This window comes from Frieseomelitta varia, unplaced genomic scaffold, assembly GCF_011392965.1.
Source record: "Frieseomelitta varia isolate USP_RPSP 00005682 unplaced genomic scaffold, Fvar_1.2 scaffold_576, whole genome shotgun sequence".
NCBI classification, from domain to species: domain Eukaryota; kingdom Metazoa; phylum Arthropoda; class Insecta; order Hymenoptera; family Apidae; genus Frieseomelitta; species Frieseomelitta varia.
In genome coordinates, this window is record NW_025110341.1 from 38016 (window position 1) to 64816 (window position 26801).

At 28.1% G+C, this 26801-nt stretch overlaps 4 protein-coding genes across 9 annotated transcripts; 1 reads left to right on the forward strand and 3 right to left on the reverse strand.

Moving 5' to 3' along the window:
* Window positions 1-499: 499 nt before the first annotated feature.
* On the reverse strand, window positions 500-9620 carry LOC122534105 (CDK5 and ABL1 enzyme substrate 2). Of its 2 annotated transcripts, XM_043664423.1 has the most exons (12): window positions 8588-9620; window positions 7332-7709; window positions 7130-7253; window positions 6803-6921; window positions 6519-6557; window positions 5849-5934; window positions 5665-5771; window positions 5486-5592; window positions 5192-5396; window positions 4743-5093; window positions 3989-4099; window positions 500-3576 (listed from the first exon to the last, which is right to left on the reverse strand). In XM_043664423.1, the coding sequence occupies exons 1-10, from the start codon at window positions 9007-9009 to the stop codon at window positions 4953-4955; spliced, it is 1728 nt and encodes a 575-aa protein (XP_043520358.1). In that variant the 5' UTR covers window positions 9010-9620; the 3' UTR covers window positions 500-3576; window positions 3989-4099; window positions 4743-4952. The 2 variants fall into 2 exon arrangements, with proteins under 2 accessions (XP_043520358.1, XP_043520359.1); XM_043664424.1 differs by lacking the exon at window positions 6519-6557 and having other exon boundaries at window positions 8588-9615.
* Window positions 9621-11096: 1476 nt separating this feature from the next.
* Window positions 11097-18208, reverse strand: LOC122534104 (E3 ubiquitin-protein ligase UBR2). The gene is made up of 2 exons (XM_043664421.1): window positions 17940-18208; window positions 11097-16954 (listed from the first exon to the last, which is right to left on the reverse strand). Exon 2 carries the CDS (start codon window positions 16920-16922, stop codon window positions 11622-11624), a length of 5301 nt encoding a protein of 1766 aa, XP_043520356.1. The 5' UTR covers window positions 16923-16954; window positions 17940-18208; the 3' UTR covers window positions 11097-11621.
* A 384-nt stretch (window positions 18209-18592) lies between these two features.
* On the forward strand, window positions 18593-19622 carry LOC122534083 (40S ribosomal protein S27). Of its 2 annotated transcripts, none has more exons than XM_043664389.1 (2): window positions 18593-18731; window positions 19295-19622. In XM_043664389.1, exon 2 carries the CDS (start codon window positions 19296-19298, stop codon window positions 19551-19553), a length of 258 nt encoding a protein of 85 aa, XP_043520324.1. In that variant the 5' UTR covers window positions 18593-18731; window position 19295; the 3' UTR covers window positions 19554-19622. The 2 variants fall into 2 exon arrangements, with proteins under 2 accessions (XP_043520324.1, XP_043520323.1); XM_043664388.1 differs by having other exon boundaries at window positions 18593-18727.
* Window positions 19623-19794: 172 nt separating this feature from the next.
* On the reverse strand, window positions 19795-25784 carry LOC122534084 (AP-1 complex subunit beta-1). 4 transcript variants are annotated; one of them, XM_043664392.1, is made up of 12 exons: window positions 25660-25784; window positions 25129-25291; window positions 24429-24599; window positions 23145-23171; window positions 22799-23044; window positions 22455-22715; window positions 21946-22368; window positions 21193-21877; window positions 20843-21101; window positions 20421-20772; window positions 20152-20343; window positions 19795-20069 (listed from the first exon to the last, which is right to left on the reverse strand). In XM_043664392.1, the coding sequence occupies exons 2-12, from the start codon at window positions 25234-25236 to the stop codon at window positions 19995-19997; spliced, it is 2799 nt and encodes a 932-aa protein (XP_043520327.1). In that variant the 5' UTR covers window positions 25237-25291; window positions 25660-25784; the 3' UTR covers window positions 19795-19994. The 4 variants fall into 4 exon arrangements, with proteins under 4 accessions (XP_043520327.1, XP_043520328.1, XP_043520325.1 ...); XM_043664393.1 differs by lacking the exon at window positions 23145-23171; XM_043664390.1 differs by lacking the exon at window positions 23145-23171 and having other exon boundaries at window positions 22799-23098.
* Between the last annotated feature and the right edge of the window lie 1017 nt (window positions 25785-26801).

Here is a 26801-nt window from a genome sequence, read left to right on the forward strand (position 1 = left end):
AATATCATGTAAATACGAAACCTCGGTAGGTATTTTCTAAACTCGTTTGAAACTGAATTCTGTAAAAGCAGCAAATGAAAATCCTCCAGTTTAAACATAGTTTTATTCGCAATTACGTACGAAATCACGAAAAACTTTTCGCAGTTGATGCGTCAGTATGAACGCGAGGAAAGTTAATTTCTGCACCATCACGTGAAGGATATAAAGTGATATTTCCGGATGGATTTTCGCGCGTGGGCATCGGCACGCTTTGAACGTTTGCATTTATGCTCTTCCCACTTACATCTTCGCGCGTTCTTTTTGCGTAAGTCGGCTGCGATTCGCACATTTAATTAGCGTTAGATTTCATGTTACGTTGAAATAACTTGTTAAACAAAAATATATTGAATCATGTTCAGTGTCGGATAAAAATATATCTACACCTGTAAAAGTAAAAAGCATTTTTAAAAGAAGCCAAAAAAAAGGGGGTTTACAATACCAATAAAAATTCAAATTACTGTGTAAAATTTTTAACACAGCTTTTAAATGTTTTTCTTTAGATTTTATTTGTATTTATACATTCTTTATTCATTTTATCTTAAAAGAATCGTACACAAACTATCGATCGCTGTTTAGAACATCCTATGATACTATAACGTGATAGTTATCTTGCAATTGACTGGCTATCGTACATGAGTGCATACAACTCGTATATTATTTCTGTTAACTCTTTCAGTGAATCGACAAGAACATTTATCCAAAATTTGATAAGCGTAACTTGCAATAGTCGTATGATTTAAACTATTTTTTATACGTTCGTTTTTATCTTACTTATGCTTCTATAGAAAGAAAATGTTTTTATTAAAAAGTTTCAGATCATCACGCTTATCAAACATTACTACTGAAAGAGTTTGCAAGGAGCAACGTTCATTATGGTATGAAATCGAAATGAAATGACCATTTTAAATTTACGAGCGACTGAGATTTGATCAATCTTTTTTTAAATAATCACAGCACATATTCACGATCTTACAAAGCACATTGATGAAGCACATTGAAAATGGTCATTTGCAACCGTAATAGGGTTGAATGTTAATATGAATAACTCTTTTAATATTACACAAATAAAAACGATATCACATAATGTCCAAGACTACTTTATGCAAGTAGGTACATAGGTATAGAAATCTCTGGTGAGCAAATTTTTACTTTTAAAATCGTTGATCCATTCGTCAAACCCTAATTCATCAACTATCAAATCGCCATCCACAAATGTATATCATATCAAAGTCCATCATCTACATTTTCCTTCTATATTCTATCTGATAATATTATACCATGGGAGTTCCTCACACTGATTAAGAAAAAATCGAAGAGGAGAACTGAAAACTGACTTCTTTAAGTTTTCAGTCTTAATGCTGTCACTCTATGTACAAGTTCATATGCACATGTATATTCATACGAACACACATACACACACACGCACACACGCACACAAAGTATGTATGATAGATACAATATTTGACGTGTTGATACAGAAGTTTACAATTATAGTAAACTATGGTCATTTCGACTAATCTTGTGAGAACCGGCTCGAAAATATCGAATAACAAACAATTAGAGAATTTTTTGTGATCTCAATTGAATTACCCTGAATATGGTATTTTATGTGACATTATACAACTAGATTACTTAGTCTAAAGGTAAGAACTATGTACAATACGTCTCGAACATTTTTTTTCAGTCGGAGATGAAAGCGCATTGAACAAAAACGAATATCCGTCATTGTTCCTCTATTTAAGTAAAATTACGTAAAGTAAATAAGTATTATGGCACAAACTTGGAACTATTTTCGATGAAATTCAAAAAAAATAAATTTAAAAAAAGAAAATATATAACTTTGATTCTGAAATCCTTGTACATATGTGTGATATACACCTAATATCGAATTACTGAATCTAAACATATTGATTCGTAACGAAAATCACAATAATTTCTTGAATATATTACAAGCAAGAATAGTCAATCAGTTATAAAAAATACTGATATAAATCAGTTATCAAATTTTTAAAATTAATGTTAAAAAAATTAAATTTCAATTTTGAAGATTGAATTTTTAACTTTTAATTTTTGCCAGTGACGAGTCCTTACAATGACTAAATCCTATACTGCGAATATTTGAATAGAAAGCAATATTTATATGAAATTTTTTGCAATTTTTTTGTTTTTACAAATTTACAAAAAAAAAAAATGAAGTCACGTGATTAATATAGGATGGATACAATAAATTTACTTAATGAAGATTTAATGTATGCATCATTGATTTGAATCACATTAGGATTCAATTGCATATGAAGATTCAAAAAAATATTCACAAAAAGAATTTGAAGAACAATTTTCTTTTAATTTAAGCGTATACGCTTAATAACATCTTTTCAGATTATATAATCAAAATCTATCTTAAATATTATTAATATGAAAAAATAAAAAGCTTTAAGGCTTTCTTCTTTCTCGCTATACTTTTATATTATAATAATTATTGTATTAATTATTTATAACAATAAACAAATATTTATTACTCAATATAGATTAATCAATGGATAAAATTAAAGAAATATTAAAACAGAAACTTTTATACACAGTAATAAAATAAATACGTGTTAGTTAGTATGAAGATATAACATCAACATAAGAATGAAACGTTATAAATACTACCGATGACTCCTGCATATTTTAAACGGATCTTTTTAATATTATTTGTTACTAACAAATATTTCAAAATTTAAAGTTATGAGTAAAATGCTATATTAAAGTTGCATAAAACTTCGATCTGGGAAGAATATTTGAAAAATTGAAACATTTTAGCGTTAGAATTAATACAAAAGAAAACTAAAATTGAAAAAATCTATATAAAATTAATTTTATAATAAGATATTTCTTTGAAAATTTGCCTTATTTTTCAGCGTAATTCAAGCATAAGTACGATTATAGATAGCTTACTTTGGATTTCAAAGAATATTTGATAATATTAATATACATCATATGTTGTATTTACAATACAACTTTCGTAATTTATTCAATTAAGTAACAACATTATTAATTATTTCAATCATTTTATGTTTGAATATATTACGTGTATTGAATATCTTTCATTTATTAGTGTAGTCTCGAGTATGTCTCATTAATGTCTCGAAATTATAATTCATACGAATCTAAATTATATATACAATCTTACGTATTTCAAGTGCTATGAAAAGGTTGTAAAATATAACTGAATTAGAAAAATGACTGTAACTTTTCTATTTTAACAAAGTGTTAGGCACACATATGCAAGTAACAATTTATTATTATTTAACATTATATCATATTCTGTGCCAATCTTAATTCACAAAAATGAACCAAATTGACTTGACTAGATTAAAAAAAAAAAAAATGAAAAAAATTCCACTTCCTCTGTTCAGAAAAGATTCGACTTATATCGAATCTATAATAAATATTCAATTAAATTTTCTGCTACTCATTCTATTAGTAGCCAAAAAATATCAAAAAATAAAATCTTCTTTAGAACTTATGATTTAAAGAAATCACAAATGTATTCTAAAAACAATTATAGAAATATGACATTTAATAAGAAAAAATGACTTAATTTAGTAAATATTTTCACATTAAAAAATAATTACTTCATTGGTAGTTTCATCTATACATTTTTTTACTATTTAATAATATTAATTTTTATTATTTTTTACAGCAAATAACGATTCTATAAACAAATATTTATCATATATTGAAAAGATGTCAAAAGCAATTTAAAATAAAAATTAATTTTTGTAATATTTAAAATAAAATCTTTAACCGTACATATGTGTTTTTAAATAAACTTTTTAGAAAAATAATAAAATTCGAATTCATATTTTTGAAATATGAAAATCTTTTAATGTTTATAATAAACTTTAAAAACTTTAAAAAACAATTTTACTTATACATTATAAAAATTGGAAAAAATACTTACATTTGTATGATTAAATCTCTATAACTGACTTCTCTAAAATTTGAAAAATTCCTATTGACTGTAAAGCATTTGTCGTTTCCTCTTTACAAGTTTATTAAATTATCTATCACTCTGTAAAATTAACATCATCTTTTTATATAAGTTATCATACCACTAAAGAGGAACTATTAACTATACTAAACCAATTATTGTTTTAATTATAATTTTAAACAAATTAGAAATTGAATGAGTATGTGAATAAGTATCTGAAAGATAAGAACGTGTTTAAGTATTTACAATATTTTAAACACTGGTATTTGTAATTCTTACAACTCCTTATACTTAATAACATCCAATTCAGGAATTCCTACTATTATGTACAATTACCCTAATTATATAAATATGTGTGTTTACAAATTTACGAAGTATTAAACAATTTTATCATACAAGAACTTTATATTATTAACACGTTCGAGACGGTATCAGTCCCCGCGGACTGACACTTCCTTATTCGTTTAGCCGGTGTCGGACACTTTAGTCGGATGTGTATCGAGTCTGATAATACACTTAATTTTTATTAATATATTAATATTTATTAATATAAATATTTATTAATATAAAAAATGCACATTAAAAAAAATATATAATTTATAGAACATAAAACATACATGTTCGGCTCCGTCTCGAATGTGTTAAAGCCCCCTTTTACTGTAAATAGTCATAATAAGAAAAAAATGAAATACTTTGTAATATCCTTTTGTATAATTATTCTTACCTATCAAATTGTTTATAACTTTTACCAATATATTGTTTTTTTATGATATTGCAGGTCAACAAATTTGTAAATAACCATAATGTATCCTTATTTTTAAATTTTTTCCTCTTTTGCTTAAAAGTTTATATGCATTGTACTTTTCATACTTGTTCAGCAATGTTATGATGAAAATGTTCTGGGTCTGCGTAAGAAAAATGTCATAAAAGAAGGTCAAGATTCGTATATTAATCTCTGATAATGTGGAAATATCTCCCATGTTGGAAGATGTAAACCAAATTCTAAAGCTACCAAAACAGCAAATTCAGATGTAATTAAATCCTTGCGGTTTAGACGAAATACACTTTCAATTCTCTGTAAATTGCGTAAAGTTAAAGTTTAATCCAAAATTATTCTACATTGATTAATAATATAATATATTGATATAAAATATTTACATATGAAATAAATACCTCTATTAATGATTTAAGAACATCACCCTTGACATCATTCAATTTTGCTGCAAGAAGCAAGCATGCACCGGCACATAATTTCCGCGTTTGTTTCGTAACAACATTCCGAAGAATAAGTTTTTCAAAGTATACATAAGCCATTGCTACTGTCAGGAGATCAATACCATATTCCATCTTTGCTATTTTTCTCATTTCTCGTTTTAAACTATATGCATATCATTGTTGATAATTAAATTATGAATAAAAATATTATATATTTATAAATTTTTTAACATTATATTTTTAAGTACTGACCTTCTTAATTTGCTCAAAGTAAGTTGTATATGGGGAAATTTTTCCTTAAATTTGTCATTTAATTCTTTTTTTAAGTCAGATGGTCTTACATAATCAATAACTGATGCCTACATAGGATAGATAAGTAGTTATTAAAAAACATATCAACATGCGTTATATTGTAATAAAACTATATATACCATATACGATGTAAATGTAAGCAGCGTCCTATGCTTCCCAGCTATGAGTTCTGGATCATCTAATAAATTAGGATTGTATTGTAATGATTGCTCATCCCAATCATAAGCTACAATTAAAGTGAATTTTATATACATTATTATTTTGTTTATTATTTAAAATAATTTATACATTATAAAAATATACCTTTAGAATCAGTATTAAAAGATAGTGGTGGAGATTCGGGTGTTAAATGTTGAGCACGATGTGTAGCCGTATCATACGATAGACACCTGGAAAAAATTATAAAGTACAGCATGGAAAAATAGTAAAATACGTGTAATTTGCTATAACTTTCAAATATTTTGCATATAATATAAGATACTAAATCTAAAAATAACGAATAAAAACTAATTATAATATATGTGTATATGTATATGTATAATGAAAATGTAAATCATGATATAGTTCAAGATGACATATGTAAAACTATCTTATCAACTCATTAATATAATCAAAATAATCAAAATAAAAGTTTATATTTTAATAAAGGTATAATATGTACTCAACCAATTACTTTTTATTAATAGTAGCAATATAAACTCAATTACATTATATTCAAATATAAATTTATTTTCAATATATATAATAAGAATATTTTTTATTTTCCATTTAACCACAAAAATATGTATTGTAGTGCTATGTAATGTTGAAAAAAAATATATATATATAAAAATATATATATATAATAAAAAAATATGTACTAATAAAAATCTACTCTAAAATAATTAATAATATAAATTATAATCCACATTTGCTAATATACACAATTCTAATTTATTTCTCTTTTTTAATGCAATATGATTTTATGTTTTACCATTTGGAGTGATCCACATTCCATGTAATAGTTTTTGTCCTGCAAAATATGGTTAAAAGATTTCGTTACAAGACAAAAAAAAATAATGCAGTGCATATTCTGTGAGTATATAAGTGAAATATGAAAGATGAATTAAAATATATGAAACAGGGAATATATAAAAATATTATATAATATAAAAACTTTTCTGGACAAAATAATCTTACAACTTGTACTTACGAAATTGCAATAAAATATTAGACTAAAATAAAAATATATTAAGTTTTATTACATAAAGCAAATACCTTGAAACTACAGGATGTTTGTTAGGAATAAGTTCTATTGCATCATTATCGCTAAAATGTAATTTTTTATCTCTTTGAAACTGTCTAGATGGAACAAGTAACTGTCCATAAGATATTTCCTAAAAATTTATAAAATTAATTATTAATAAATTCATACATACAAAGTGAACTTCTCGTTAATTAACAAAGGTAGCATTACTAATTATATCGTAAATAATATATTCCCAATGTTAGTTTCTGATAATAAATCATATAATTGACACAGTATTACTGATACCTTAGAATTAATTACTGAGAGAATTACCAGTGTATTATTTAATTAAATACCTGGCCGTCTTTAGCACGTTCTATTCCCAATAAACCAAAGGGATCAATATTATCATTAATTGCTGACAATGGTCTCTGTGAGGAAATATTTTTTCTTCGGCCTGTATCTTTACGCAGTTCAGACCTATAAAAAAAAAGAATTACAGTATCTATTGTGTATTTTAAATACAATGCCATTTAATTTGTATTATGTTTATCTTACCAACTAGATCTTTGTCCTTTATTATATGGAAGAGCAGAAAATACTAGAAATGGCACACGTTTATTAGAAACCAAAACCAATCTATCATCTCCAAATTTATAGCCATTTACAGGTTTTTGCATTAAACGCAATTCTCTTGTAACTTCTGGTATTATACCACTATTTGCAGAACCAGACTGCACATTATTTGATACTTTTGATTTTGATTTTGAGGATTGTGGTTTAGAGCGTAAAGAACCAATACTCTCATTGGAACTATTGTATTGATGCTTTATATCTTCCGAAAGAGTTGATGTTTGATGAGTTATACGTTTTTTATATTGTAAAGAACCAACTCGTCTTTCAGGTAAAGAATATTCACTGCCAGTTGTATTAGTACTGAGAAACAAACATAAATTCTTTATACTTTCTATTTTTAATAATATATGAAAATTAAAATATAGATTGATTCTAAATGTAGTTTAATATATTGTAGATAAATGTTGATTACAAAGTTATAATAATTTTAAATGGATAATTTTGGCTTATTGGAATTACATCATTCCAAAATATAAAGATTATTCATTATTATTTTAGAAAATGAAACAAATACTGACCTAAAAATATACTTATTTTATTTATTATTTTTTTGTCTATAATAAATATATATTTCTTATTTGTTTTATACAATAAATATTAATATAGAACAATTAATACTTGTATTAACATATATTACTAATATAAAACACATTACAAGATATTATCTTCAATAATTTAGTGAAATAATTATGTAACAAAAGAACATTATTTTTATAAAAAAATTACACATTATTACAAGTTCTAATACAATTTGTTATTTAATTTCTTCTTTTCTTAACTACATAAACTATATAAACAATATAATTATAGATAACAAAATTTATAATAATTATAATTTTGCTAGGAATGAATAACCACATCAATTTATTATTGTACTTGTATAAAACGATTTATTTTATTCTATAAGAGTATATAATAAAATCAACAACTCGATTATTTATACACATGTAAAGTGATAGTAAGATTTATATAACATGTGTGTAAACAACTTGAAATTGTACTTGTTTCACTTTTTATCTCATAAAAAACATCAAAACAACTGAAACAAATCCTTATGATCTAAACAATTGATAATTCAATTCCGATAAATACATATGAAATTTCTAATTTAATAATAATTCACCAAAGTGGAACAAAGTACACATGTACATATAAGGAAATTTAAACAACTGTTTTACCGTTCTCTGAATGAACTATGAAATCCAGTAGAAAGCTGCGGATAATTTCTTTCTTGTTCTAGGAATACAGCCACTGCTGCCTTTGCAGGAGTCAATAACCCGTCAGAATTTGAACTAAATGAATTATGTTCACCACTCTTTGGCACTAATTGTGGAGAGCTTGTTTGCTTTGCAGATGAGGATATTAAATGCTCTTCTGTACAGTCATCAAGAACCTCTTCAGTAGAAACGGTCAAATTGGCTTGACGAACATCAACCTGATGAGCCTGACTATCGCTCAAGGTACGTGCATGAGCAGCACCATTCCGCGATAGAACAGCTAACTTTGTATCGCGGTGGCTGCCATCGAGGGAGATATTCGAAAGAAATGTTAGCGCGGCCAACCTTCTGCGTGAATGATTCTTTTTTAAGGCTGCTGCCATTCCACGGTTGACCGTATTGAGAGACCGGTGTTACCGAGTACCAACGTAAACGACCAGGAAAGAGACGAACACCCGACAAAGATTCTTTTGTCAAACGAGGACAACTACTAGGATCACAATTCATTATCACCGCTCGTACACTTAGTCCTGACATTTTCTATTGACGTGCTCACACAGCGCACGTAGACACGTGAACCGATGTCACTCATCATCGTACCAATTCCTCTCATAAGATTAAAAACACAAATCCTGCTACCAGTGAAACAATCTTCCTTCCTACTACGCAACACTGTAACCCATCCTTTTGTCAGCCGAATAGTACCCTCTACTTTCTTTTGCGACTGCGCATTTTATCACGTATGTCAACGTCGAAATATTGAGAAATCTAGAGAATTTTCTGGAAATCTTATTTTCTTCGTTAACAAAAATCATCGTTCTTCTTTTCTCTTAAAAAAGAAAATAAAATCGTTATCACACATTGTACAAATCTTACAAGATCTTTTTATCATATATGTACTTGTGTGCTGAAATGAAAAATCTTTCGGGAGAAATACGGTTGGTTGTTTCCGATAGATCCCATACATTTTTAAATATAAAGGTACCTATTAACCGAAAGTGTTACACAACAAACAAGGCCAGCATATCAATGAGTGAGAGAGGGGATTACTCCCTTCCATCCAGCTATCTCGTTAGACTTTTCATCTTCGACTCTGTATTACACATTATATATATGTATCATTATGTTGCGACATTAACAATGTTCTAAAATTAACTGTTCATCACTAATTTCATTTCCCCTTCCTTTTAGAAATATGTGATATTATTTATTATTTTATTATTTGAAACTATATAAAAAGATACATTGTCCATAAAAGCACGTGCTGATTTTAAATGGAGACATTAAAGTTTATTACACGTTTATAATCAGTATAAGAATTGTGAAAATCATAAAGTATTGTAGATTATTAATCATGATTGTATTTTTATTTATATCTATTGTAGTGAAAAAAATAATTTATAACAGAATTATAAGCAAAAAGAAATCTATGATTTAGTATAGAAAATTTCATAACTCTAGACGTATATACTTCATAATAAATATTTAATATTAAATTTTTAGTATTCTTACCCTTCTCCAATAATACTTCCACAGCAGTCAGTAACTTCAAGTTGTAATTAAAAATATAGATTATAAATAATTATTTATCTTCATGTAAAATTTTTCAAAAAGTTATCATATGATTACTAAAAATGTTATAGTATTCTTAAAATATGTTTTCACATTCCCATTATCATTAAAATTTAAATAAACTAGATATTTTTAAAAATATATTTTTATCAGTAAGTTATAGATAATTGACAAAGTTGAACATTTTTTTTCCACTTCTTTTGTGAATTTTCTTTAATTAATTGGAAATGTTTATAATCAAATATATAATAATCTATCATAAATACATAAATAATTTGTTACACGAAAATTTCAAAATATAAAAGTAAAACATTTTTTTGCTATTAACAATATTTACTGCATGTTTTTAATTAAATGAAACAAGTAATAAATACATATTGCACTTCATAAATTTAACAGTAAAATTGTTATTTATATATAAATAATCAATGTTACTATTTATTAAAATTTATCGTGTATAAGTAAAAATTAAAATTATTATATTTACTGCATTATTAATTAAAGATTTTAGACTTGTAAATTGATCCAGAATCTAAGTAATTGTATCTATTGTAAGCCTATACATAAATAAATCAATATTAAATAACTGTACAATATATAAGTTAATGCATTGCAATATTGGAAACAAAAAATTAATCGATATAATGTTATGCAATGAGATATTACTAAATTATATATTTTATTATATCAAATGTATTGAACTAAAAGACTAGCAATGAGAAAACAAATATTATGTCACATTATTTATTTGAATTTTCGGAAATAATTTTAATATTTTATGAATTTTCAACATTTATGTGTTGCATTACTGATTTGAAAACTTCAAAACTAAAATAAATATTTCATTATTGCAAAATTATTAATGCTTACAATCTTCAAATTTTTATATATTCAACTCTTTTACACTTGTAACAATTTATGACGTAAGATAGTTTAGATGCACTTATGAAACGTGTGAAATTATACGAAAAGTGACGTTTATCATTAGTAGTATCTTAAAATAGCTAAGACAGAAACATTTTCCATTTGTACAATTTCAATTATTCACATGATCCTAGAATTTTGTAAACAATGTGACAATTATTCAAATGATATTACAAACTAATTTCTACAAGCAACAATGTTCATACATTTCTCAATAATTATAAAGAAATTTATATTTAATTTATACAATTATAATAGAAAATTCCGTAAACTCTGAAATAATCTAAAAGGACATCGCAACGAGAATAACATCCAATCATTTTAAATATACAAAGCCATCCACACTGTATCGTCAAAATAAATAATTTCATCAGTTTTTTTCGATGATCAAACAGATGATTAACAATCATAGTATTTATTACTATGATTGTTTCTGCTAAATATAGATTTAATATCTATAACTAAATGTTCAGGCTAGAGCACAAAAATCCTAGAATGGTTATAGATGATGCCATCTTGTTGACATAGGACTAGTTGAAGACTCAATAGCCCTTGATATGGATTCATATAGCCCATGCCCTAACCATATTTGATTCAATTGCCTGTATTTGTCATGACATAATCGTAATGGATTTCCTCTTCGTAAGCCTTGATCTGTTTCTCCATATTCGTCTAGATAAGGTGGACAAGCAAAAGATCCTCGATTCGAGATTCTTAAAAAAAGAATTTCACATTCTCGTATTCGTAAGAATAATCCTACTCCAGATCCACATTTATTTGCGTGATATGTGCACGCACCAACCAGCGCATCATTCAGTTCAAATTGGCAACAATAACTTTGAGAACATAACATTTCACCACATATTAGGCACAGCGTCGGAGTTTTGGAATCTTCCCGGACGCTATTTGGACACGTAAACGACGATATCATATTTATCAATTCACTATAATCTTCTGGAAGCTCCACTAATTTATTAACTTTCAAAGGTTCCTTTATTATTGTGATTGTACTAGCACCAGATAGATGCATTTGAACAGTGGGATGACTTTTCCAAATATCTATTAATTTTATAATTATATCTAAATTTGGCTTTACTAATTCATCACATATTGTTGGTAATCCCAAATATGCACAGATATTTTCGTATGTCGCTCCATCTATTTTAGTTAGTTCTTCCAGTGCTGGAACATCAGATATATAATGAAAATAGAGAGCACAACATCTAAGAAAAGGCAAAGAAGCTTTTGTGATTCGTCTCCATATATTAGCAGCAGTTTGTGTGCCAACATTAATGTTTAAAACTTGAACCAATGTTAAGATAGATTCTGAAAATGTATCTTCTGTTGTCTCCGGATTATCTACATCCATTTCTTCATTAAAATCTGATGTTAATAGTATTTTTACTATTAGAGCTATAAATATAAGTTGCAAGGCATAAAATTCAAATATTCCGCCTGTAATGATTGATGGTACAGTCTTAAAATTTGTACAAAAGAGACTAGGAAATGAATTAATTAAGGGAATAAGCAATCCAAATGGATCCCAATCTAGAATACTTGGCCCTTCATGTGGATTTTTTAACAATAATGTTAAAAGAGAGAGTGCATTATTTTGAATAATATCTCTATCTGTCCATGTCACTTTATGAGAACGTGGTTGACATTTAGATCCTAAAACAGCTGAAATCCTTGCAAGTCCTTCTAAACTATCTCTTTGTCTGGATGACAAAGCACCTAATAAAGGTTTATCCATATCACGTAAAAGAAATTCTATAGCATGAATACTATATGCTGTTGATTTCCATGCCAATAGCGGCACCCTATCATCATCTTCATCGGGTTCAGTGCCAAATTCTTTTGTGTATGTTGCTTGTGCAAAAAGTTGAATTGTAGATATTAAATTTTCTGAAATGGATGGACCAAGTTGACTATAATTTGACTCAAATATATTTGCTACATTTCCAAGTTCATCACGAATAGCTTGTATATGACATGGATGTGGCATTATGCAATACCGACATGTTGGATCGTGTTCATCTTTAATAGATTTTGCTTCATGCAAGTTTCCACTTAATCCACATCTAACTTGCATTGTAATTCTTAAAGCCTCCAACCATGTACCAAAATCGAGTTCAGGTTGATTCTGAGAAGTTGGTTGCAACGTTTTTAGAGGTGGTAAAAGAGGTAAAACAGTATTACTGAGACATTCACAAAGTGGACAAAGATATTCATGTTTTTCTACATCAAAACTTGCCGGTTGTCGTAAACGGAATGGTCTTCTATTCTCTTTTGCAAGAACATTGCTAAAATATTCTTGCCAACAATGAACGTGCATTACATGACCACAAGTTCCAGTGTGTGGTGATGCACCAAGCTTTGCTGAAAGATATAATGGATCAGGTTCATCAGTATTAGCCCTGTATTGACAAAGAACTGTGGATTGTTGAACAAATGCAGCTAACACCATTGCTGGGCCAGCTGCTGTTACAATTTGATCTTCCTGGCACAAAATACAAGTTTTATAAGTTTCTTCACCAGATATCCTGGATGTTTGTCCAATACCAACAGCAACAGGCATTTTTTGTGGACATTTTTTTGAATTCATACTAGAATCTTGGTCATTAGATTTATTCATATCTAAAGCAGGTTCTTCAAATAATTCAGCATTCTTTTTCATAAAATGTTTTTGCATAGCAGCCATTTGTGCCATGATTCTTGCACGTTTTTCTGCTGCCATTTTTGTCCTCCACTCCTTATCAGTTTCAACATTTTCAGTTGCAATATTCTCTGTACGTGGTGCAGCAGGTGTACTAACTTCCATCGGAGTATTACCAGCAACTTCTCTGTATTTTGTTACAGTCCACGTTAATAAATCTTTATGTGCTTCTACACGTGGACTACTAGATAAATCTTCTAACAACTTATAAATTTTCCATTTTGCAGCCCTTGTTGTAAAAGCAAAAAAAGGATAATAACCAGATTCTTGTTCTTGAAGAGCATATCCAATAAGATGTAAAATTTTATGTACTTGTGATTCTGAAAATCTACGAGGTCTACAATTAAGTGCTCTTTCCAGTACAATTTGCATAATATGTAACATGACATCACATTGCAATAAATTAGTTACCAAACTAAATACTTCTGTTAATTTAGGAAGTTTAGGAGGTGGACAACATTCTAATTCACCTAGAGCTTTTCTTCGTTTTCGTTGTGTTTCTTCAGAGTTACTTACTTCCTCTTTTGTATAATGATAAAAGAATACATTATATTCCGAATATAAATGAGGTTTTAATTCATATACTCCTTTCCCTCCTGATACTTGTGAAGGCTTTTTAAAATTTGCAATATCTTGTATTACTCTTTCCATTTCAGTTTCCAAATATGTATCATCTGATAATGTTTTACTAAGCTCTGAATGAGAAAGAGATTTGATACACAATTGTTGAATAATTTCTTTTTTCAGGATATCATCAGGAGTAACTTGTCCAACTCCAAGTACATATCTTTCTCCTATTATTGTTATAAGTAATCCTAGAAACTCTTCAACTAAAGTCTGTCTGATACTCTCATCTTCAAGATATTTGATAGCATTCACATCAAAATCCGAACTTGCCCATTGTAGAAGATTAAATTTATTTAAAACATGGATTAAAAATTCGTTACTTTCTATTAAAGATGCTCCAGCTTGAAGCAAAATAATATCTTTGTCTAACATTTCCGAACGGCATTTAACATTGTGATAAAAATATAACTGATTTAACAAAGAATATCCATTCCTTTTCCACATACCACTATGTACTTGTGCGATCATTACTTGAGTTGCTAATACCGGTTCTATGATCTGTTCTAATGTTGGCTTTGTATGATTGATAAATTCTGCACACTGGAAATGTAAATCATGCATTTCAAGATATGGAAAAAGACCTGCTAAAAATCTGGAAAGTGGAAGATGTATAGATACTGGTTCAGATGATACATCATATTGAAGACATGTTGCACTATGATCTGCTAATTCTCTCACTTGAGGTGGACCAATCTCATGTCCTGGCTGTTCATATAATTTTCTTAAAACTAACCGAAAAGCTTTTATTAAAACTATTTGATCTGAACCACACCATTGTAATGCAAGACTAATAACTGGAGATAGTCTAATATGTAAATTAAAAGCAGATTCCCATTCAGGTTCATATTCCATATGTTGACCAACCTGTCTTACTACAGAATCCATGCATTGCATACTACTAAGTAATGTGAACAAAAGTGAAAGTCCTTGTAAAAAGCTTTTTCTTAATTCGTCAGTCCAAACAGTTGGTTTAGAGCTTAATAAATATCGTAAATCTTGGAGCATACATATAGCTCTTTTAAATGAAGTATTAGGAGTATCTCTCTCGAATTCCAATTTTCCTGCTGCATTACATCTTCGTGTACTTTCCGAAATAAATGTGTTTAATAAAATGAACAATACATCATGATGTGCAATAAGATGATGTGCTAATGTTGGAACAGTAAATAATTGCACAGAGAATGAAACAATAGAAAATGAATGATCATGATCATCTCTTATATAATCTTTCATAATAGAACCATAATTATATGTAAAAACATTTGCTAAAGCTCTTTTACTTTCATATTCCATGAGCATTCCAGACATTAATAATCTGTGCCATGCTGTTCTAGCAGATTTCCATAACTGTGAATCTTTCATAAGTATACCTTCTACAATGGAAATAACTGGCAATTTTGTATTGAGTGCAACATTACTGAAAAGTACCCTGAAACCTTCACGGGGATTTATAAATTGTTGCAACCAATGTAAAAGTTTCATGGCAAATATCTGATGAGCAATTACATGAGAATGAACTACAAGTACTTTTAATGCTCGAAATTTTTCAATATCATTCTGCAATTCTTTACATTGTTGAAAATCAGCACATCTTACAACAGCTCTGCCATCTCTATCAACATTTGTTACAAACTCTAATGCATCTCTTTGTGAGCAATTCATAACACGCATAAGTGTATTAATTACTTGATCAAATGTATGGGTCTCATCATTAAAAAGAACTGTACAATAATTTTCTGTAGCTAGTGACAAAGGATCGTCATCCTCTGTATTATTCAAGCACAAATCAGGAGGTAATCCAAGTGTATGTTCTAAAGATAACATTGTATGACAATATCTTAATACTGCCTCAAAAGTTATTACTGTTCTTTCTGCTATATCTCCAGGTAATTTATTTCCATGAGATTCTTTAGCTTGTATTCCAGCTAGATGTGTGTTACAAAATGGTTCTCTTTTCCAAGCTTCTATGTCTCCACAATCACAAAATCCTCCACCACTAGAAGTGCCCATTCTATATTTATGATTACGATGAGCTGACTGCTTAAAACAATCTGCACACAAGACACATGTTGAATCCACACCACATTCTCTGCAACTATATGTAGCCTCGCCCATTTTGAACACTTTACCACATATCACATTATCCATTTGACTTAGTTCTTTTAGTACGACCTTTGGATCTCCATTACAAATAAATTCTTCTAAAGTATTAAAAAGTACTTTTTGTGCTGTTTCCTCATCAAAAACCCAATCTAAACAATTGCTATTTGGTTCTGGATTATATATCTTTGGAACCCAGACTTTCCAATGTTCATTAAAATGGCTACATGATAGTATTCCTTTGTTCATTTTTTCCATCCATACATTTATACAATTTTGGAAAGCAGGTAAAGATGATGGTGACTCCATATCTTCAGGCTTGTGATATAGATGTTTTTGTAAATTTTCGTTATTCATTATTGTAATTTAAATTGCCAAAACAATGTGTACTGAAATGATAAATATTATCAATTAAAATTTGTATAATAGGTCTTAATATAAAAAATTCTTATATTCTATAGATGACTCACTAATTTTACAAAATTAATACAATAGATAATTGATGAAAATGAAGCTTTATTAATCTTTTAATCAATAAATCTTTACACAATATCAATTATTTAATATACATTAGTATTTTATTGTAGCAGAGATGCAAACAATTTAATATACTTTAATATACTTCTACAGTTAATGTAATTTTATAATTAGATATTTATACTATCTTGTATATATATATATATATACACTCACACGTGTGTGTGTGTGTGTATATATATATTTCTTTGTATGAAATTATAAATATATTATATACATATATATGTGTGTGCATGTGTGTATTTTTTTGTACAAATTTTATTTTAAAAACACAAATTCAATAATTTGCTATATTAACTACAGTAATCAGTATTAACTACAGAATCAACATAGTTGTTGATATAATGTAATAACATAAAGTAGATGTATTATATATTCTGTACAATCTTATTCATCCAACTTATCAGCATTATATCACAATCATTTGTTTTATTAATTGATATACCTTAATCCATATAAATTATATGATTTTATATAATTTCACAACTTCACAAAATATTCTCTTTTCTACTCAATCATGATCTGAAAGTGATAGGTTACCAACGATTTCTAGTCAAAGAATTTCCATATGATATGATGCTACATTTTATTTTAGTTACAAAATATGAATAACTACGGTTAATCTTAACTGCTTATTCGTCAAAGGATATATCTAAATAATTCAAGAAATTGAAAGCTCGTTAGTTTCGTAATAGACAAAAATTAAACACTATGTTACGAAATTTTATATACTACGCAGGACAAACGTCATTCCAGTTTAAAAAGCGATTTTATAGATGTAGTTAAACTTTTCATTAAATTGAACTATTTTTAACTTTCTCTGAGGATGATACTTACTGCTATGATGACCAGGCCAAGGTTAATAAAAGATATTGGAAAGTTCTTTGTTAGACAAAATCTGTATGTGATCTTCCAGCTATGTGGGTGACAATGCTTGACAGCAGTCGTTTTACGGTAATCGCATGTTCACGTCAAAGACGTGAATATTCAATAATATCAATCAACCAAGTTTTGACATTTCAAAATGAAATGATAAGCAGTACTTTACACAGTTAAGTTGAACAATGCACAAAATGGCTTATGAAGTTTAGAGACTGAAATCATACAAATGATAGATGTATTTGTGTTTTAATATTTGTTCTTGACTACAGCGCCCCAATGATTGACCACGAATACTAATTCAATTTTAAAATATAAAATAAAACGCTAACATAAATGAAACGTATTTTAAATATGAAATATATTTATTTTAAATACTTATAACATAATAATATATCAATGAGATACAATAGAATTACTAATCAAAACTCTTATAAACACACTATGTTCATAGTATATTACTGATGTTCATATGTAATAATTTATTACAATATTATATATATAAAATTCAATATATTTCACGTATATAAACTTTTGAATGTTTCAAATTAACTGATTATTTCCTTATATTTTTTCCTTTTACAATTCAGTAATATAAATTTTATTAGTTGGCAACAATGAATCAATAGGGAGTTTGATTATATAAAACCAGGCAGTCCGTGTTCTTTTAGTTCATAACGTTGTTAAAGAAACACGTGGTGAAGAGTGTGATTATTGAATTTAAAGCGAAATACAAACACTGTCACGTAAGTAAGGACATCAAGTAAAATATTAAGTTACATACGTTGTAAATATAATAAAAGAAATTATTTGTTTCTACTTAACTTCTTTATACTATCTGTAACAAAGTAGTATATTTTTGCAGCATCAATACGCATACTAATTATATTCAATTATAATCATTTAAATGTCCATGGGGACTAAGGAAAATAATATTATTTACTATCAATTCCTTACATCTTTCACTTATAATGCAAAACTCGTATGAAGAATTATCAAAATCAAATTAAAATTATATGTCAGATGTTGCTAGACAATTCTAGAATATGTATACTATGTATATCATTTCATGTAACATCTAAATATCAACAAGTAAAATTTTACGAAGCATATGATACATTATATCATTTTTAAAGTTAAATCAAGTTTATTTAAAAGTTAAAGATATAAATTGAAGTAGAGTTATTTATTATATTGCCTCATGTTGTGAAAGTATTATAGAACATTTCATTTAACATTATGAATTAGGAAAGTATTTTAAAATTTATATTCTATAGTTTTTTAATCTAAATTTTAATTTAATTCTTTTGCAGAATGCCCCTTGCTAAAGATTTTCTCCATCCAAGTCCAGCTGAAGAAAAAAGAAAACATAAGCTAAAGAGGCTTGTACAAAAGCCAAATAGCTATTTTATGGATGTGAAGTGCCCTGGATGTTATGCCATTAAAACCATCTTTTCGCATGCACAAAGATCAGTGGAATGTGATGGATGTCGTACAATATTATGCACATCTACAGGTGGCAAAGCTCGATTGACAGAGGGTTGCTCATTTAGGAGAAAGGTTCAATGTTAATGTAACAATGATTAAGGCAACATAATGTGTACTCTTTATATTCAATAAATAAACAAAATTATTGTACAATTTTATTTATTTATTATATTAGCCTATCCTTCCTATATTCATTTCTAGTAAAAACTGTTTTATAATAATTTTATATTTTAATAATTCTGAAATTGAAATTAGTGCTAAATGATTATATATATATATATAATGTTTTTATATGTGGAAAATTCAATATACATGAGTAATTAACACAATCTGTTTTTATTTTAAGTTACATCCATTTTATGATAAATTTAACAGTATATTAAATTTGTTATTTATGATAAAATACAAACAAATTTTTTATAACTTCCAGCTGGATAAGTTATATGCAATAATAAAAATGATTTATATGAACAAATTATTGATTCATGGCGCGAAATATAATTAATATAATTTAATCTTTGCTACTTAAGAATGTAGAATTGCATTATACGCTTGGAATATGCCTGCTGCTACTTCTACAGAGCGAGATTTCAGAGATAACTGTAATTAAAATATATTGATTACAAAACATTTTAAATAATAAAAACTACTAAACTAAATTTAGATTTAAATTTTAACTTACTGTAACATCAGGATTTCCTGGTTGAATTTTTAATTCATTTAATACCCAAACAGTATTTGTTAGTTTAAGAGATTGATATAACATGTCTTGTCCTTCAACATTTCTTTTAGCAATTGTAAATACGTTGTTCTGTTGCATTTTTTGTACAACTTGATCTGCCGTCAACATTATTCCTTTTAATGTATATTGTACCTAAAATATTTAAATGTTTCCACTTGTTTAACATATGCTAGTAAATCTAATAATATAAATAACGAATTAATGAATACCTCATTCTGAGCAGGTATATCTTTCCATGTACTAAGAAATACTCTTTTATCTAATTGTCCATCTTCTGCAAAATATACATTCATGGGAACAATACAAGCAAAATAAAATACATCAATATTATTTTTTATTGCGACTTGAAGATTATTCAAGGGTTCCATTCGTTGCACTGCACCAGCAGTAGATAATATTATACTAGTATCTATACTGGCACCAGGATTTAAAGGACTTGGTACTTGCAATGGAGCAGCTGGTGTTAAGCCGAAACTGTTTTTATTTAATTGTATTGCAAAACCACCCATAGGTTGCATTGCTTTGTTTGTAAAAGTCATATCCATACTAATTTGTCCATTTCTATTATAAAATAAATAAAATTGTATTTATTACATTATGTTTGTATATTATTGTAATTTAAATGACTTACTTCCTTGAAAATGTTCCCCATATGTCAAATCCTTTACCTTTCTCAGCAGGTAACCAATTAACTTTAGGTGCAATATAAGAAGTAGGACCTTGATTAAAACCAAATATGTCACCAAGAAGCCCAGTAGTACTCTGAGATACAACAGGTGCACTACTTCCAGTATCAGTCCCACCCAAAATTCCATCTAAACCACCTCCTAACAAATCCAGACCTAATCCTGATTGAGGAGCTGGTGTTGGAGTAACCATAGTTGGACCACCTATAACAATTCAATATGTAGTATATTTTGTAAAATACTAATAACTATAAAAAATATTCTATGCAAGGGTTTGGGTTAGGTTTTTATTTACCAATATCCATGCTGAGAAGATCACCTATCAAAGAATCTTGAGCAGGAATAACTTGAGCATGAGGTTGTGTTGTATGTTGTGTTGAATCTTCACTTGAATTACTTCTAGCAGGTAATGATTTCCTAGTACCTGCTGCTCTACCTTCAACGAAAGCAGTAGGTGGTTTATGATATACGGAAGCTAAACTTGAAATATGACATATTAATTCATCTAGTAGTGTTGGTTCTAACAAGTCTGTTTCTTCTGAAATAAGAGGTTTCTCAGCAAGTACGACTTCTTTGGCAGCTGCTGGATCTGTACTAAGTAATCGCCAATAAATAAATCCTCGATCTCGTAAATCGGGATTATCAGAATCTTGAGTCGCTAAACTAAGAACTTGTTGAACCAATTCTTGAGTATCTGTAGGTCTTTTAAGAAACAATTTAACAATTGCTGTGAGTAGCTGCAATTGAACTTGTGTATTTTCATCATGAAATCCTTCTAAGAAGCTTTCAAGTAATTCGTCTGCATTATCAATACGTTCTGCATATTCTCCAATAATCCATATCATAGATGCGCGTGCTTCAGGTTCATCAAGTGTATCCAAATTTTCACAAAGAGTTGAAATAATACTTTCGTATTTATTTGGATATTTTCGGAAAATGTCTTTTATAACAACAATTGCTTCTTGAACAACATAATTGACCTAATACATTAAAAATATATATAAGATTATTTATACGAATAATTTTTTTTATGTATATTTTGAAATACCTTTGTCTGTATGAGATCTAAAAGAGTTGAAACACATCGTTCAGCAGAAGGTTCAACTTTAATGGCACAACGACCAATAGCTCTCACAGCTTTTCGTACAAAATCTACATCAACTTCTGTAGCATATTCCTTCAATTCAGATAAAACCTGAGCTATATTAGCTTGGGACGCTAAACGAATCATGATATCTAATTTTTCAAGTTTAACATAAATAGGATCGTTATACTTAACAAAGAAAACTTTCATTTCGTGTTTTAAAATATCTGGGCGTTTTTGTACAATAAGATTTATATTTCGCAATGCTACATATTGCACCTCAGGTTCAGAACTAAGTAAAGTTACTAAGGGTGGAGCTAACTTTTTTGTTAGTGTGCCAACAAAATCAGATTCTGATTGTAACATTTCTATTAATTTCATGAGTACCTATGTAAGAAGAAACCTATCTTTAAAGAATGAAATAATTATTTATAATTCTAATTGTAAATATTAATGTTTTACTAGATATACACCTTAACAGCAGACAGAACAACTGCTGCATTAGCATGAGCTAAACGTGGAGTAATACGCTCACAAATACTTTGTGCTTCACGATCATCTTTTGGTGAATAATTTGCAAGGGAATCTAAAATAAAAACTTGACCCCATTCTGTACATTCATTGAGAGCTGTTAATAATTTGTTAATGGTTTGCGCATTCATTTCAACTAAAGGTTGTCCACTAGGACTTGCTTCATTAATTTCAGATAAAGCAGCCACTGCATTTGCAACAACCTAATATAAAAATTGAATGGAATAATAAATAATCAACGATTTTTATATTAATACCAAATGAGAAACAAATTTAATTTATTTACCATGGGATTACTATCAGATAAAAGATCTTTTAATTGATCCAGAAATCCTTGATCTTCAACTAAAGCTGAATTAATATCATAAAGCTTGGCCACACAAACGGCTGCAGTTTTACGTACATATGGATCCTCATCCTTCAGGCATTTTCGCAGTGGCTCACAGAGGTACTCAGTAATCTTGTCCACGCGTATACAACCCATTGTGCGAACTGCTAATGCTCGGATCAGCGGATTTGGGTCCTCGCAATCCTGCGCAAAAATCGGGCAAGCCAGGGATTCAAGTCTAGTCACAGCAGTGGCTATCTATTTCAACCCATGAATTTTAACGAAGTAGAAAATGGTATGGTACCTTTGTCATCGGAGATGTCGCTAGCTCCTTTTGCGTGTCAGAACGAAAAAGGTCAAATTGGTCACCGTCACCATTTTGATTAATTGTTAAATATTATACTTATCAACCATTTAATGTAATGTGATGCAGAACTGATCATTTTTTAAAGAGCACGAGATATCCATTTTAAGACTTTTCTATTTATAATTCTTTATTTTTGATAATAATTTATAAATTAAAATTAAATTATAAATTTCACATTAAGAGAATTCAGTGTCATGCACATAAGAATATGTTACATGATATTTATTCAAACATTTAAAAATGTATACATCAAAATGTTTATAATATTGCATTATGAAATATTAATTTTAACACTCATTACATTTATTAATGAAGACTAAAGTTTTGTATAAAGAACAAAACACTTTGCGTGCAAATAGTGTAAATATATGCACTGCATACAAGCAGCAATTTATAATGCAATCATACATATAAAATGGACATTTAAGGAATCGGTTTATTCATGCTGTTTACACATTAGACATTATATCTAAAAATAAATTTTTGATTCTACCATTGAGGCTACTTTACATTTAATTTTCTCATAAGGCCAATTACATTTTGAATATATAAGTATATAGCTGTGTTATTATACAACTTTCTATAAGCTGTTTAAATATAAATAATATTTTTGTAGCTTGTTGAAAAAGTTCCATGCTCAATTTTGAAAACCAGCATAAAGTATACTAGTGCATTATTAATATTAAAAAAACTAACACATATATTGTGAGCCCTTTCAGTGAATTTTTAATAATTTTGCTAAATGTTACAACTGTCATAATTCCTGTTTTCAATGCTGGAATGCAAAGAAAAATACTGGAATTTGGTGGTAATAACTCAAACCAATAAAAATTATTAATATATTCTTATGTAATTTAAAATATTTAAGGTAAATGCCGTATTTTATTCAGCCAAATTCCAGTCTCGTGCCCTTTGAAAAATAAGCAATTCATTAAGAAAAAAAAAATAATACATTCCGTCCCATAACGCAGACAGCTCTGTGCAAACTGATGTAATTTGCAAAGCACGGTCTGTACATGATACGAGGCAAACTGCAAATTGATGTCAAATTTATTTGAAAAATTTATGAAACAAAAAACTACTATTATGTAAATCTTTTCCAGCTTGCCTCTTTGCAGACAGAGACTCTCAACATCATCCAAGTGTCATTAAAATATATAGAGGATAAAAGTGCATTAATAAAACATAGTAAGTACTTATTAAGTTTTTAAGTTACATTACCTTAACAAATGTGTTGACAGCCATGATGGCCATGTCTGGTTGACTTTTGGCATAATTCATCAGGTACAAATACACCAGCTTTTTCAGTTCTAAATTATCTGTCTGCATACAGTTGACCACATCAGGGAAAAGTGCTGACACATCTTTACCCACAGTCATGGAAGCAATTACCTAAACATAATTAATAGTATACTTAAATAAATAATAAATACTTTTGCCATAATAAAGTTAAAAATATCCATAATTACTGATTGTAAGTAACTGTTAAAACAATTTTAATATTAATTAAATAAATATGATTTATACTTAATTTAATAGAAATAAATGTTTAAAACAATAATTTATTGATAAAAAATACTAGATACATAAAATACTAAATATTATAATATTAATCAAATTTATTTTTGAAAAATTTTTATTATGTGCTTTTACTCATCCTTTTCTTTGTGCAGCATGAAACAGATTTGTTAAATGGATGTTTATAAATTATAAATTCTTATAACATATTTTTACTTACCTTCTATAAAAATATATTACCTTTCAAAGCACACCTATGCTGCATAAAACTATAGTAACTATTTATAAAATGTAAATATTTGATTGAGAGAATGTCAAATTGTTACATTTTTTGGTTATTACTTGCAGCTTATGTGTATTTTTTACAAAATAATTAAGATATTTTAATAATAAATTAACTCACCTTTTTCACAGCTTCTTTCTTTTTTTCCTTCTTGTCATTGTTTAACTCTGATTTAAGTTCAAATATCTCTCCTTTCTTGGTAGTGGTAAAATATTTTGAATCTGTCATTTTAGATTTTGGGAGATTTTCCCAAAATTATATTCTTGATTGTCAAATTTATGCTCTAAAAGAAAGAATGATGTACTTCGAATGCAATAGTATAGAAAAATTAAATAAGGATTCAATATAGCAAACCATAGCTTGGATCAATGTTCAGAATATATATGTATTACTCTACTAGTACTAACTATAATACAAAATATTCAGAATTCTATCATTTTCAATAAAATATCTTTACAATTTTATGCACTCAGAACATAGAAAGTGTATAAATTGCTATGTATAAATAATTTATAATTAAAAATCTTGTGACACGCATATTTTCTATATGCTTTCGTTCTATGAGAATTATGAAATTTTAAACATCAATATTAACAACAATCGATACAATTAATAAAAAATATGTTGACAGAATATTTTATTTTAAATTACCTTAACTGTTTCAAACAATCGAAAATGTGTGAAAAGTTATCAAATGACAGAACACTGACAATTCTCCAAGTAAAACGCCCTCAAATCATGGACTAAAAACACTTACAACGAACCTATGTAGTGCTTTTATATGATATATATATATATATAAAAGATGGTTCAGTGTGTGTATATATATATATATTCATTTATCTAGTAAATTATAGTTAGGGTAAAATTTTACCCTAAATGCTTACGCCATAGATTATCTATGATGTATGAGCTTCACTTTTTTACTAGATAACGAAAAAAAAATTGAATTTTTAATTAATACCACAAACGTAATGAAACATATTTGAACTCGTTTAGACATAAAATAGCAATCAAGTGAATCACCATAAATGATTCTTTCTATAAAAAAAATTAGTTTCTCATCTTCTATAAGTACAATAATTTCTCTCGTAACCCCAAAGCAAAACAAATCGTAAAATTTGATATATTATTATTTTTATATTTTGTAAATGTAATTAAATTTGTACTAAAAATAAAAATTTCTGTTTTTAGTACCTCCGAGTCATCAATAGATGGCGCCACCGTTGCTTCTAAACATTGACAGGTGACAGTTTTTCTACAAATTACGAGAAGAAATTAATTAAGAGGAATCATTTGTTGGCTGTTATGGTTGCGTCTTCGATTTTAGAGACCCTTAGCTTGCGTTTTGTGTTTTGTTTAAGTATAGTTTACGTATATAAAGAATGTTTCAATTTCATTTACGTTAGTAGTAGTGCCAGTAGTGAGTGCATAATTTCGCATAAACTATAGTAAATATTAGAGTCAGATTTGCGAACTTAACTGATAGTATATCTTTGAAGTATGTGCTCGTGGAGTGCTAATTAGTAGCGTGAAAAATTAAAATTAATTATTCCCCTTATATGGTTATAGAGAGTTTAGTTCCACCAGTCTGCCACAACGCGGCGCTAGTGTTTGTTACCCTGAAGGGTTTGTAATGGCGATGATAATGCGAGGATAATGTAGGAAGTGATGATGTGGGTAAGGTGAGGAAAGGTTTTGCGTTTCGTCTCAGAGTCGCTGCCTAGACTCATCAGTGGGGCTGATGGCAGCGACTCCTTACCCCAGACGCTTGTTGTTGTAACTATTCGCTA